Raw genomic sequence first — 13,984 nt, 5'->3', positions numbered from 1 at the left:
ATGTCTCTTGTGAAAGCAATGAGAGTTGTCCCTGTTCCCTCCAATCCCCTAAACGTGAAGCTGGCACAAGTCCCCACCCCCACTGCTGAGTTATTGGGGTGCATGGCTGCTTAGCAAAAGGGTACGATGATGTCAATGGCAGACACGCTGTGATTCATTAAAACCACAGAGAATTCCTGCAATGGAGGGGGTGGGGGGAGACCAGGAAATTCACACTTTGTTTACAGTTTCTTCACAAGCTGAGCTGCTGGGAACACCACAGGTTACGTAGTCCCAGGCATCAGACTGTGGAAAGCAAGACTCAACCTCAGTGCTGAATGGCACCACCGGAGCTGGGGTGTGGATCTGGAAGATGGTGGGGAGGTGGGGCCAGGTGGGGGGAGGCGGGGGAGCTGTAATGGTTCCTGTGAGCTGCAAAGGTGTGTATTCGGGGTGGTAGGAAGAGAGGACAGTGCATGAATCTTGCATCCACAGCAAGGAGCAAGGAGAGGACAGAGGAGACAATGAGGGAAGAGGAGAGAGTGTGGCCTGGCGAAAACAAGGAGTCAGCAAGGACTATTGGGACAATTTCATCAAGAAACACAGAACATCGGGGTTCTTTATTTTTGCCAAATCTACACTGGCTTTAGGGGCACTCTTCCTCACTTAGCATAAGTTTCAACATTAGTATTTAAGAATGTGTTTTGCTTTATACATTTATCCCTTGCACATAACGGGCCTTTCATAAGTATTTCTTGAATGAGTGGATGAAGAACATGGAGTCACAAATTCACGCAGCCCCAAACTCACTCGGAGGCATGAACAGGGTCATAGGTTCACAGGAGACATTGAGTTCCTGCGCTCACTTTCCTTCTGGCACTTTCCACAGTCCCACTCCACCCTGAAATTTCCTTCCTGACAAAAACTGCCCTTAGAAATGTAGGTGAAATCAAAGATTTTTCTCAGTCCAGATGGGCTTCCAAGGTAGGCTCCCCCTACCCGTTCTCCCACTCACCACCACAGCCTTTGCCAGGACATCATCAAGATGGGACAGTGAGCCTCAACTAGCCGAGTCTGTGCTCACAATGCTCTGGATTTATAGAAACCCAAAACAGCATTTAAAATACAAACACATTTTTATAACTAAGGGAAAAATCAGGAGGAGGGAGTAATTAGAATGATTGCCAACACAGCTCTGCTTTCGTATTTGTACTCTTCACTATCGCACCTGGCTGAATGTTGCTTTTTAAAACATAACACAGCATCCGCGATTAGTTGGTGACTGTGTTTGCCCAAAGTCTAGATAATATCATCGTTCTAGAAGTCTTGGGCAGGAGGAGTCACGCTTGGATTAACTTCAGCCAGTGAAGTCACAGCACTCTGGCCTTCTCAGAAATGGGAGGTAACCGTCTACCCTGTGACGGGTGAGGATGAGGGCATGCTCTCATTCCATGTAGGACCTGAGAATACTTTTTGACATTTTTTTGACATTTATGTCTCCGTTTTACTTTTGCCATGAAAAATACTGAGTCCAAAAGGAAAGCTTCCTTTTTGGAAAATAGTTCTAAATGAGCCTGTTTACAGAATTACAGCACAGCATTCAAAAAAAAAACTTGGACATAATAAAACACAAATCTTCCACACCACTCATCTGTCAGTGGCCATGCTCTGGTGGCAGCTCACATACAAAAAGAGGAAAATTGACAGCAGATGTTAGCAGGGAGCAAATCTTCCCAAGCGAAAAAACCCAAATCTTCCTATCTGCCTAGCACACATAAGTTCAAATCAGATCTTATTGTTTTGGGCAAAGAGTGATTACAAAATTAGCGAGGAAAAGTCAGCTAGCACGTCCCATCAGACACAGTGACAGCATGAATTTCTGGTTATTAAAATACCAGTAATATTTCAGATGGGACTACATAATATTTTAAATTACATAATACATGTGATTATATAATAATCATGCAGTAATTAATTTTACAATGGATATCCAGTGTCAATTCCCTAGGTATGTATTATCATATGCAAAGTATTATGCTGGAAGAGGAATGGTTAACAGACCACTGATACATAAACCTTTTCAAGGAGTTTATTCTCTGAGAAGAAAGGTTAAAAAAGTGTCCAAGTAATACAAGGAAGATTATATTAAGATAATAATAAGGAAAGAACAAACTGTCATCAGAGATTCCAAGCAGGGGGGAAGACATCAGGCTGGAGCGGACTAAGAAAATCTAAATGAAGGTTGAGCAGGGTATTTAGATGAGGTTCAGGTGGGAAGGACAGAAAAGTATTGACTGTCAGGTGAGCTTAGGAAATGTGTCTGGAACTACATGCTGGGACCAGACTGAGTATCTAAAATCACTTTAGCTCCCACTTTTTTTTTTTTTTTGCCGAAGAAGATTTGCCTTGAGCTAACATCTGCTGCCAATCTTCCTCTTTTTTTTTTTTTTGTATGTGAGCCGCCACCAGAGCACGGCCACCAACAGACGAGTGGTGTAAGTCGGTGCCGAGGATCTGAACCCAGGCCACTGAAGCGGAGCATGCCGAACACTAGGGCACCGGGCCTGGCTGTAGCTCCCACTTTTGAAGTAAACATGGTATTTAAACAAAATTATTGTATTAGTTTCCTCTGGCTGCAGTAACAAAGAACCACAGACAGGGTGGCTTAAACAACAGAAATGTATTGTCTCACAGTTCTGGAGGCCGGAAGTCTAAGATCAAGATGTCAGCAGGGTTGGTTCCTTCTCAGGGTCATGAAGAACCTATTCCACATCTCTCTCTCAGCTTCTCAGGGTTTGCCAGGAATCTTTTGCATTCCTTGGCTTGAAGATACATCACCCCAATTTTTGTCTTTGTGCTCACATGGCGTTCTCCGTGTGTGCATGTGTATCCAAATTTCCCCTTTTTATAAGGGCACCAGTCATATTGGATTAGGGACTGCCTTAATGACCTCATTTTACCTTGATTATCCCTGTAAAGACCCTGTCTCTAAATGAGGTCACATTCTGAGGTGCCGGGGGTTAGGACTCCAACATATCTTTTTGGGGGCGCACAATTCAACCCACAGCAGTTACACGCACACGCTGTTTCTTATGGCAAGTACCTTTTAAAATGATGTCGAGAGGTTAAAAGTCTGGTGTCTATCGTACATTCAGGTCACGGAATAGAACAGAAAAAATATAAAAAGAAATGTCCTAGCTCAACAGCTTCTCAGATAGCTCATTGATTTCTCTCACCGTCTATCTGCCTTCTCTCACCGTCTGAAAATGAACAGGAGTGTTTGAGATTAGAGAAAGCATTAACAACTCCTCTCATTTGTATTATGCATTATCGTTTGTGAAGTATTTTCTCATACTTCATCTCATCTGCTCTTCACAATAATTCTATTAGGTAAGCAGAGTAGTTATTAAAATTCCAACACATAGACAAGTGGATTAAGTCTCAGAGAGGGTTCAAGAAGTAAGATCAGGGTTAGGGTCATGCTTTAGGTGAATGGAAAAGATGGCAATAAAATTTCAGTGTTCTGAATTATAGCCCGGGTCGTTTACATTCCATCACCTTGTAGCCAAAAAAAAAAAAAAAAAGAAAGTACAGCAATCACTTTAACTTGTTCTCATTCATTTAGAAAAATTAGTGTCAGATGCAGCCAGTCAAATGAAGAGCGCGTTGACTTTTGATAAGATTATCTGTGAAGTCTTGGTATAGGCGTGTTGGGAGTTGTAAATAAACAGCTGGCAGTGGTACCATCGTGGGGCTGATGGGGCAGAAATAACTTCAAGATCTGTCTCTATTCACTGAGTTAAAGGCTACATTCCTATCTATGAAGACAACATAGAGAAGGTTCTTTGCAGGACTGAATAAGAGTGGACTCCTACTTGGTGGCTGATTGTTGCTTTTGGGAGCAAGAATCTTGGACGGAGAGAGGAACAGTCTCAAGTAGATTAATTTTTTGAAATTAACTTATTCAGAAGATGTGAGTCATATGATTTGTAGACCATATTCATCAAGAGTCTGCTTATTTCCTTTTGAAATATTTAAAATATAAATATTCTAATTCAATCCAGCAGGAAAAGCCCTTGTGCTATAAATGTGGATAATTAACTGGATCCAAAAGGCCACCCTTCCCCTTCATTAAAAAATGGTCTGGGTTTGTCTTAACTTTTTCTTTTAGTTTCTTTTCTCTCTTTTTATTTGGTTTTGGTTTTTGTTCATAATAAATGTTACCAGTTATTGAGAAGAACTCCACACCAGGACTCATGCCAAACACTATCTGCCTTTCTGAGACCACCCCATTTTACAGAGTAAGACTGAGGATCAGTTAGGTGGGGTGCTTTGTTGAATCCAGGCCTTTCTGACTCCATAGAGCTTGCTATTTTTTTTCTTTTTAATAGTTTCATGGAGATATAATTCATATACCATACACTTCATTCATTTAAAGTGTACAATTCAATGATTTTTAGTATATCCACAGAGTTGTGCAACCATCACCACAGTCAATTTGGGGACATTTTCATGGTCTCAAATCCTTTATCCTTTAGTATCACTCCCATCTCATCCTCCCATCCCCCAGCCCGAGGCAACCACTAATCTACTTTCTGTCTCTATAGATTCGCCTACTCCGGACATTTCATATAAATGGAATCATATATTGTATGGTCCTTTTCATTTCTTAAAGGAACCTGACGTGCACAAAAGGGAATTAACCACAATTGTTGGCTCATAAAGCACTGTCAACATTAGTCCATGAAGGGTCTGCCACTTAATCCCAAAACTAGGCCATTAACGGTAACTGACATCCCCTCATGTGCTTTTCCTCCATCCTATCCCTCTGCTTCTCCCATTCAGAGCTGACCATGGGAGTTTTGTGTTTATCACTCCCTTGATTTGTTTATGTAAAGTTTCATCACAATCTATACACATTCATAAACATTTTAGTCATTAAGTTTGAATTCTATGTAGTCATAAAGTAGTACATTGGGACTAGTTTCTTTCACTCAATATTATGTTACTGAGATTCATCTCTGTTGGTGCATAAGTCTATAGTTTATTCATTTTCCTTTGTGTGACTCTACCACAATTTATCCATTCTCATGCCAATGGGCATTTGTGGGTTTTTCCTAGTTTTTCTGCTATTATGAACAGTGCTACTGTCTCTTGGTGTACATGTACAAGCATTTCCTTTGAGTAAAATACTCAAGAATGGTATTGGTAAATGGCAGAGCAAGAAACTGTTTCCTAAAATGACTGCAACATTTTACAGTCCCATCAGCAATTATGAGAGACTGTTGACCCACATCCTCTTCAACCTTAGTACTGCCAGACATCTTGATTGTTGCTAATTGAATGGGTCTAAACTGGTATTTCACTATGCTCTTGATTTGCATTTCCCTGACTGATGTGTTCACTGTCTATGTTCTCCTTCTTCCATGAAATATGTGTTCAGGCCCTTTGCCCATTTTTTTTCTATTGGATTCTTTGTCTTATTCTTACTTATTTGAATTTATTTTAATCTTTTGTCAGTTTATATGTGTTGCAAATACTTTTTTCTAATAGTAGACTGCATTTAATTTTCTTTAAAATATCATTTGATAGGCAAAAGGTCTTAATTTTTATAGTTGAATTTGCATACCTTCTAATCTAGATAAAATATATGAGACACCTGTTTTCAGGCAGTGAGCACAAGACTGGGATTATCGAAGAAATGAAACTCATGAAGTAAGTTCTACAGTAGTCCAACTTCTCCACCTAAGGACGATTTCCCAAGAGCAGTGCATTGGGCTGGAGTCCAAGCAGAGCACGGCAGTCCCACAAAGCTGATAATGCAGAGATCAGGGTTCTGAGCAGCTGAAGCAGCCAGAATCTTCAAGGCAGTACATCAGCAGGGGGAGAACCATGCAGAGGGAGTATCCCCAAGTGTGTGTGGGGTTGCCTTCAAGCCCAAGGTTGATGGCTGGATACACAGTACATAGATTGAAAGATGGATATATTTTAGTGGGAAGCATTAACTCATCTATTATACAATTTTGATATTTCAGAGGTTTCCAGGAAAAACAAGACTTTATTTAGTTCCTGTTATTTAATGTCTAGAGTAGTCATGATAGATGGTTACTTAGTTAACACTTATTAAGCATTATCCTAGGCATTAATTATATTTTATTCTTCATAGCAATCCAATGAGATAAATCCTATTGTCTCCAATCTACAGTTGTAGAAACAGAGAGACTTTAGTACCTTGCCCAAGAAGTCACGGAACTACCAAATAGTAACCCAGGATTCAAACCAAACAGTCTCCTGAGGCCCTCCACTTGGCAAAAACTCACAGAGATATTACTTCCTATGAAATAGGTCCACTTTAATAACTTTCATAAATTTTCATTCAGTTCAACTCAATGAATATTTTATGAGCTATAAATTCTGTTAGGCTTTGGTGATATGGAGATGATTAAGCCTAGTATAATATACTATTGAGAAAGACAGATGTGCAAAGATAATTAAACAATATGGTGATTTGGTAAGACAGGAAGGTCCTATACAGAGCGGGGACACAGAGTGGGGAGCCAACCGAGCCTGGGAGAGTGAGGACAGGTCTGGCTTTCACAGTTGTTGATTCATACTGCTCTCATTGCACAATGAGATATGAACATTTGACATACAAATTTTAAGAAACTAAGTTTTGTGTGGAAACCAAGAACTATATCTACTCATTTCTCTTTCATTCTCCCCTCAGTTCTGCTAGAGTGCATGCGAGTTCAAAAATCCTATTACTTTGGACTAAAGGTTTTAGGGAGTAGACGTCCTGATGATCTTGGTCTATGCTTTGAGATCATGTCCACATCATCTGGGAATCTCATTCCTAAGATGTTGGCCTTACACAGTACTCCTTTACAACCCAGTCATCGACTCCCAGCACTAAAGCTGGGCCTATTCAGGTGTAGCTTTAACTTGGTTTATTTGGGTTCTGTGGGCATCTACTTGTTTCATATGTATATTATAAGGTTGGGTACTTTGTTGATAGTCCTTTCTTACTAAGCATAAAATATTCAATTAAATCACTGACAAAGCATAATTTGTCCAATTTTCTTGCAAATGGTTTAAAATTAGTAGGATTATAAGCCAATGGGGAAAATATGTGATTTGCCATCTAAATACTGGACTTGCACTGGAGTCAGTGAGCCTTAATGGAACTCAAATACTAGTTATCGGAAGAGTCAATGTGTAGGAGCCAAGACAGTTTTGAAGAAGCACTTCCTCTACCAGTTATTACCACATTATAAAGCTCAGCTCATATTCCAGGAAAGTTGTTCTTGGCTTTCGGGCCAAGCTTTCCCATTGGGCTTGTTATGTGACCCTGCGACGCCATTTCACTGGCAGAGTCTCCTCCACTGTCCAGCTGCCTACTGCTGCATCCTAGCTTCCGAGAGAAAGGAGAGGACACTGGCATTCTAAAGCACGTCTTAGACTGCCGTGCCAGGCAAACAAACAAACGAACCAACCTAGAACCCTTTAAAGTTAGGCCAATGCCCGCTGAAGGCAGCCAGCCCCCTCTACCCTCTCTGACCCAAATCAGTCCTCAGAGTCAAAGGTACCTCTCCATCAGAAGGTCACTTAGCACCAAACTACCATGTCTTTTACCAAAAGAGAAAGTAGGAGGAGTCCTTTCCTAAATCCTTCTCTGTCTCCAAAATTCCTCAACAGAACTCATCACCAATATATTCTTCATGGTAGTAAACCTAACGTGGATCATTTAGAACCTAAAAGAAGAATGTAAATTCATTGAACAGTACCACAAGTTATATTTATTATGCAACAGTCAGAGGCAAATTATCTACAAAGCAATAACTGCTGTAGAACTGGATTCTCTGATTAAATAAATATATTTTTATTTGAAGATTATTCCTTAATAAATGTTACATTTAACAGTACAAAAAAGGAAAAATATATATTTACAAAGAGCAAAGGCAGTGAGACTGTTTCTCTAGCTATAACATATCTATATGATAGTAAACATAAAAAAATATAAAAATAACTTTTCTGTAGCCATAAAACTACCTTCTTGAAACACCAAATAAATAAATACATTCAATAACTATGTAGTGACCTACTATGCTGTAGCTACTAATCTGAAACAACTGAAATCCAATATCAGAGCCCTGGATTTACAATACTGTATTTTTTCACTAGTTTCTTCATCCGCTTAATTTTCTTCCTTGAGACTTGATGATCTTGTTTTGAAATATATCGAAAATATCTACAACCTAAAAAACAAAACAAAGCAAAAGAAACAAAAAGAGTTTTAATACTTATCAAATTCTTCAATTACATTTCTACATTTTTAAAATGTCGCTTCAACTCTGGCAAATCAATGATTATGAAAATAGACTGATTTGTATCATCTATGGCAATATGTCCTAAGCACATTTTAAGAGCTGGCACCAATGAAATGTACTGCTTCCTACATACAAAGATGCTTCTGATCCCTCGTAACTAAAGCATATACTTGAGCTTGTTTTCTCCGCGGCCTCCCAAACGGTAGTTAAGGTGACGTGCTTATTATATCTATTCATGTAATAAATGAGCCTTCTCCAAAAGCAAATTACCATAGCTTCCTTCTCAGTGTCAGCGTGTAAAGCAGCCAAAGCGGCATTCCTAACAATAAGACATTGATCTGTAGGAACCTTGATGTGAAGGACTAGAATAAATGAATCACAGCACAGAAGAGGTCAAACATCATCTAATCACTCTAGCCATCTAGCGAGCAGCGGGATGGTGACCGTGCAGCTCTGCCAAAGGTGCCTAATGCTCATTAGAAGTCCTACCTGCTTCCCACAGTCTTACAGCGCGAAGAGGACGATAAACATTTCAGAGACATGAATCAGATTTCCGTAATAAAAATATAAACTGGATGTTATAAGCGATTTTTTATATTTGATAAATGAGACCATAAATCACAGACGAAAAATTAATTTCATTATAGTCTCAGCTTGTATAGATCCATCTTTTCTGTGAAGTTGCCGGGATACATACTATACCTATGGTAACCATTTTAGTATCCTTGAAAACAGTATGCCAGAATTGCTAATATTTTATTAGCTGGGAAGCAGTGGTGTCTGTGGTGTTAATATAATAATTTGTGTTTCTAAACACATCTACCACTTTAGCAAAAACAAAACACTTTGTATTCAGATTTCTGCTTCTATCTAGAATATAGAAAGCAGGAAAGAACTGTGTTCCCACCTTCACATAGAGAAAAAGCCAAACAAACTACAAACTCCTAACTCTTCTTGAGCCCACCAGAGCTGAAGCCACAGGGCAACCAAGTGGCCTGAACTGCAAGGAGGAAAAGCCCATCCAGTGAGAAATGGGCTGGCTCGCCCTAGCAGGCCTGGAGGAAGAACAGCCACCATACCCACCGCAGGAAGACAAGGCAGACCAGCACTAGAACTTGAATCCCAGAATGCAATGAGGGTAACCAGAGCAAGAACAAAACCCAACTCAGCTCACAAACAGCCTGACTCAACCCCCACACAAACGCCCCAAAGGAAGAAGAAATGCACCCATTTTCAGGCATAATTACGCCTGATATTCGTAGAGTACTGTTGAATGTACAAAGCACTTTGATGCGACGCTCACTAGTTTACAACAATCCTGTAAGCAAGTAAGGACAGGTGTTACAATGCCCACTTCACAGACAAGGCTCCCAAAGGATAACTGCTTGACCTACATGACATGACAAGTTAGCGACACAACTGGAAAATTAACCCAGGTCTGCAGACTCTGCTCAAACAAGGATACCTTTAGATATCTGTACTAGATACCTCTATACTCATAAAGAAGTGGAAAATCACACTTCAATTCACATTCCTATTCCTTGTCATCAGTGATTAGAGAGAAATTTTTTAATCACTTTCATGTTTATTAAACCCTTTCCTCTGACAAAACTAGCATTTTATTAATCTTAGTAGCCATTTGAAATATCCATTGAGAATACTAATTCCAAAATAATACAAACCACATCTAAGACGAACCTGAAGAACCTCTTTAGGATAGTACTTGCAACTTGCTAGTAACAAACTGCTTATTCGTGGTCACTGTGAGGTGCCCTTTCTTCATCTCTGGACACACCGGGCGGCAGCCTCATTTCAATACTGGCTACCTTTTCATATTTTAGTGGTGCAAAGCAGGTAAGAGTTTTAAGAGCTAAGATACTCCACAGAGAAAAGATTAATTTCCCTTTCTTTTATGAGGATTTTTAAATAAGTTAAAAGGAGGTATACTTTTTCTTAAGGGGAAAAAATGTTCCATCTTTACAGAAACAGATTAGTAAATATAATATAGAGATATTATAAAACAATGAGGTCAACAAAGAATATTTTACTATTTCTAAAAAAAGTAGACAAACTCAGTAAACTTTCGATACATCACAGCCAAATGGTCATTTGTTGTGAAAACATCCTATATCTTAATGGCCCCTAAAGATACTCAACTTAGAGCATCCTATATCTTAACGGCCCCTAAAAATACTCGAGTTAGAGCATAAAAACCAATCATGATCAAAAATCTGAAATCACTGTTCCTAAACCACGGAGATGCCGTACAAGCAGATCACCTGGCTCTCATTCAGGATCCATTTTTCCATTCAACAGTTATTTCTCCAGCATCTATATCCTTAGGCACTGTACGAGGTAAGCCGTAGTATGTGTGAATGGTCACACTTTCTAATTTCAAAATCACCCAAAAGCTATGTCTAGAGAAAAAGAAAACAAAAACATGTACCTTTTCCTAACAATATTCCAGCTACCAAAGCTTTCTCACAAGCCAAAGTTTTATCCTCCTTCCAATCACTTTTTGCCCAAAAGTAGCTGAAGTGAAAGCCTGGCCACCAGTTTTTCCTGGAGTTCCACTCTTCTTGAACCCAGGCAAGATGGCTCCTGGAAAAGAAAAACGTCAAAAGGGAAAGTCAATGGTGACGACAAATCTATACTGTCAGAATCTGACCTTAAGCAGAGTCTGTGGAAAGATGACTAGGAAGATGTTTCCAAACTAATTTCTGAGTATGGCCATGGTATACAGCACACGCATGAAAGCCAATCCTTTTTAGTCCTCTTTGTCCCATGTCCCATTTTGCATTTAACTAAATAGCCAGTCCATACAGCACAGTGGTTAACAGCACAGACTCTGAAGTCAAAATCCTGGATTCAAATCTCAGATCTTCCACTTACTTACTATCTGTGTGATCCTGGGCAAGTTGTTTAACCTCTCTGAGCCTAAACCTCCTGGAAAATATTAATGGTACCCATCTCATAGCACTGTTATTAGGATTAAACTGGTCCAGTAGTATAGCGGTCTTGTGTAAAGCTCTTTGCATGCTGTCTGGTACACAGTAAATGTTCAATAATTCTTAGCTACTATTATCATTACTTAAAAGTTACTATAAAACCTCACTTTAAATTATACGCTACAAAGAATTACTATCCAAATTAAGATGTCATTGTTATACAGATGCATGAACACACAGGTGTGACAGCTGAACCCTGACAATGCTAAGTGTTTGTCAATAATTTAATTGAGCAAATACTTATTTAGCACCAATTTGCACTCTGTGGCAAATTGAACTTCTAGAGGTTCAAAACATGAACAGTACATTTCTCTGCCTTCAAGAATCTTACGGTTAGCAGGGGTTTACACAGTGCCTTAGATTTGGAAAGTGGCTTACAGCGAGTACATCAACATATCACACTAAAAACATTTTATAATCAGCACTGTTCTAGCTCCCAGGTCAAGTCAGATCTGACGCCTGAAACAAGTTCCCACAGATAATGAATTTCTTAACCAACTAAAATGGATACAGTAAGTGAAACTTAATTTTATGATATCCTTTCTTCTCACACACAAAGTAGAAATGACAAAGGGCCACTCTTTTTCTTTTACTCAAAATGTGGCACTAATGATATCACGATCAGAGGTACAATTTTAGATACCCAGCTCACAATGGGCTTAATATCTGTTGACTGAATAACCTATGGTGATGATCTTATGAGACCCTAAACACCCCACTGAAAATTACTGAAAACAGCTGGGAGGAAAGCTGCTTCCCACATGATCTCAGAGTTGAAGACACAAATCACAAACAGCTTTACAAAGAGTCTAGCGAAGGGTGGAAGTGATCCCTTCTAGCCCTTATTTCCAATTTGAAAACACACATATTCCCTAGCAGTGTGTGGTAAGGTATGGCACTTATTTTGATAGTGTAAAAAGATCTTGATAGAATTTTTGTATGTTATACTTGTGACTTCGTATTTCCTTGCTTCCGATGTACTCAGAAGAAAACAGCAGAAGATAAATTCAAGAAATCCAAAAACATAAGCAAAGAACTTTATTTAAAAATTGACAGATATCAGCTAAAATACTGGGAAATATTATTTATGCTGACCAGTAATACATACTATATGTCTCTTACTTACCCCATTAAGGTCTGTCTGAGACACTTTGCCAAATATTTCCAAGCAGTTATATTTTTAGTGCATCCAGCAAAATCTAAGACTCCAAATAGTACCTCCAACCCCAGTTTAAGGTGTTCTTCTTTTTCTGCAACGGTCATAATAATTAGAGTTTGCACAAAGCTAAAAAAAATATATTCAGTTGATAAAATACTACTGAATCATAAGCTTTCTAGTTTGGTTAACAGCTTAACACAATTTATTATGCTCATACTCTCCTGTGATGAACCTGAAAAATTCAATAATTGAGTCCATGCTAATGAAGTCATGGGGTGAGTCTCATCTCTATACGGCCTATATACCACTAAGAACATTATTGAAAGTACCTGCCCTATTTGGGCATTTTATATACATTCTTTTCTGTTAGGAGAGGGACTGAGGTATAGTCCCAGTACCTATTGGACTCTAGCTGATGTTCCTCCTGTGAAGAAGTCTGTTCTTTTATGTACTAAACTGAAACCCAGTAGAGATTAAAATGAGGTGAATTATACAAATTAAAGCCTTTTCTCTTTTTCTAACTACAGCCTAACGTTCTATTGCAGGGGTCAGCAAACTTTTTCTGTAAAGGGCCACAGAGTACATATTTAAGCTTTGTGAGCCATACGGTCTGTCACAACTAGGCAACTCCACTGTTGTACTGCAAAAGCAGCCCTATACAACACATAAATGAATAGACGTGGCTGTGCTCCAATAGAACCTGATTTACAAAAACACGCGAGGGGTGGGTCTGGTCCACGGGCCCTAGTTTGCTGATCTCTAGTCGACAGCTTATCTGCACAAAGAGATATAAAATGAAAATTATTTACCTGATTTTCTCAATAATCTATGGAATTCCAACATCAGTTTATGAGATGGTACAATCTGATACAAAATCTGGAAGAAAGAATAATCTTGTAATTTTTACACATTCTAAAGCCATTTCTCAAATTTCAGCTTACTTTCAAATAAAGTTCTTACTGTCTAACATGCCCTCAGTCAATGAGTCTAGGATTTAAAAGATACTTTGCTTTTATCCAGTTTCAATTTGGGTATAGAGAGGTGTTCTATGTAAAGCTTTTTTTAAAAAAAAATTCTCTGCTAACAACAAGATAGTCACAGGGGTGAGGGAAATAGATGCGGACATTTTATTTTCTCCTTACACATTTTTATACTGTTTATCACACTGAAAACCTTAATTTCTTTTCAGAAGCCAGGACTGAGAAAAAAATAAAGGAAAAATGAATCAACATTATGCAGAAAAGATATGTAATGTTTATTGATCACAAAAGGTCACAGAATATTTATATAAAATAAAAAACACAAAAAGACATGGGTGGCTATTTTAGAAGATTGTGTTCAGGAACATAGTACAGTGAGAGTATTCAAGTAAATATTTTTACAACATTTTTACATAATAAGGAGAAATTAAAGGTTTTTCTTTTTAAGAATAGGAAGGACTCTTTATATGAATATGCAAAAAACAGGATTTTAAGTAAAACTGTATGTCTTATTTCAACATACTTAATATT

General features: G+C 38.6%; 1 protein-coding gene across 6 annotated transcripts in view; it reads right to left on the bottom strand.

Moving 5' to 3' along the window:
* Positions 1-7,790: 7,790 nt before the first annotated feature.
* TAF1A (TATA-box binding protein associated factor, RNA polymerase I subunit A) overlaps positions 7,791-13,984 on the bottom strand; it is a 33,009-nt gene continuing 26,815 nt past the window's right edge. For 5 of the 6 annotated variants that reach the window (XM_058533662.1, XM_058533663.1, XM_058533664.1 and 2 more), the window contains 4 exons: positions 13,283-13,349; positions 12,441-12,564; positions 10,753-10,907; positions 7,791-8,234 (listed from right to left, as the gene is read on the bottom strand). In XM_058533662.1, coding sequence (XP_058389645.1) covers positions 8,122-8,234; positions 10,753-10,907; positions 12,441-12,564; positions 13,283-13,349 — 459 coding nt within the window. In that variant the 3' untranslated portion in view covers positions 7,791-8,121. The remainder of the gene's footprint in view (positions 8,235-10,752; positions 10,908-12,440; positions 12,565-13,282; positions 13,350-13,984) is intronic. The other variant, XM_058533668.1, reaches the window with a different exon arrangement.

Source organism: Diceros bicornis, chromosome 38 (assembly GCF_020826845.1).
Source record: "Diceros bicornis minor isolate mBicDic1 chromosome 38, mDicBic1.mat.cur, whole genome shotgun sequence".
In the NCBI taxonomy this organism is placed as follows: Eukaryota; Metazoa; Chordata; class Mammalia; order Perissodactyla; family Rhinocerotidae; genus Diceros; species Diceros bicornis.
The sequence above is the reverse complement of the archived record's forward strand: the minus strand, read 5'-3'. Positions and strand labels throughout refer to the sequence as shown.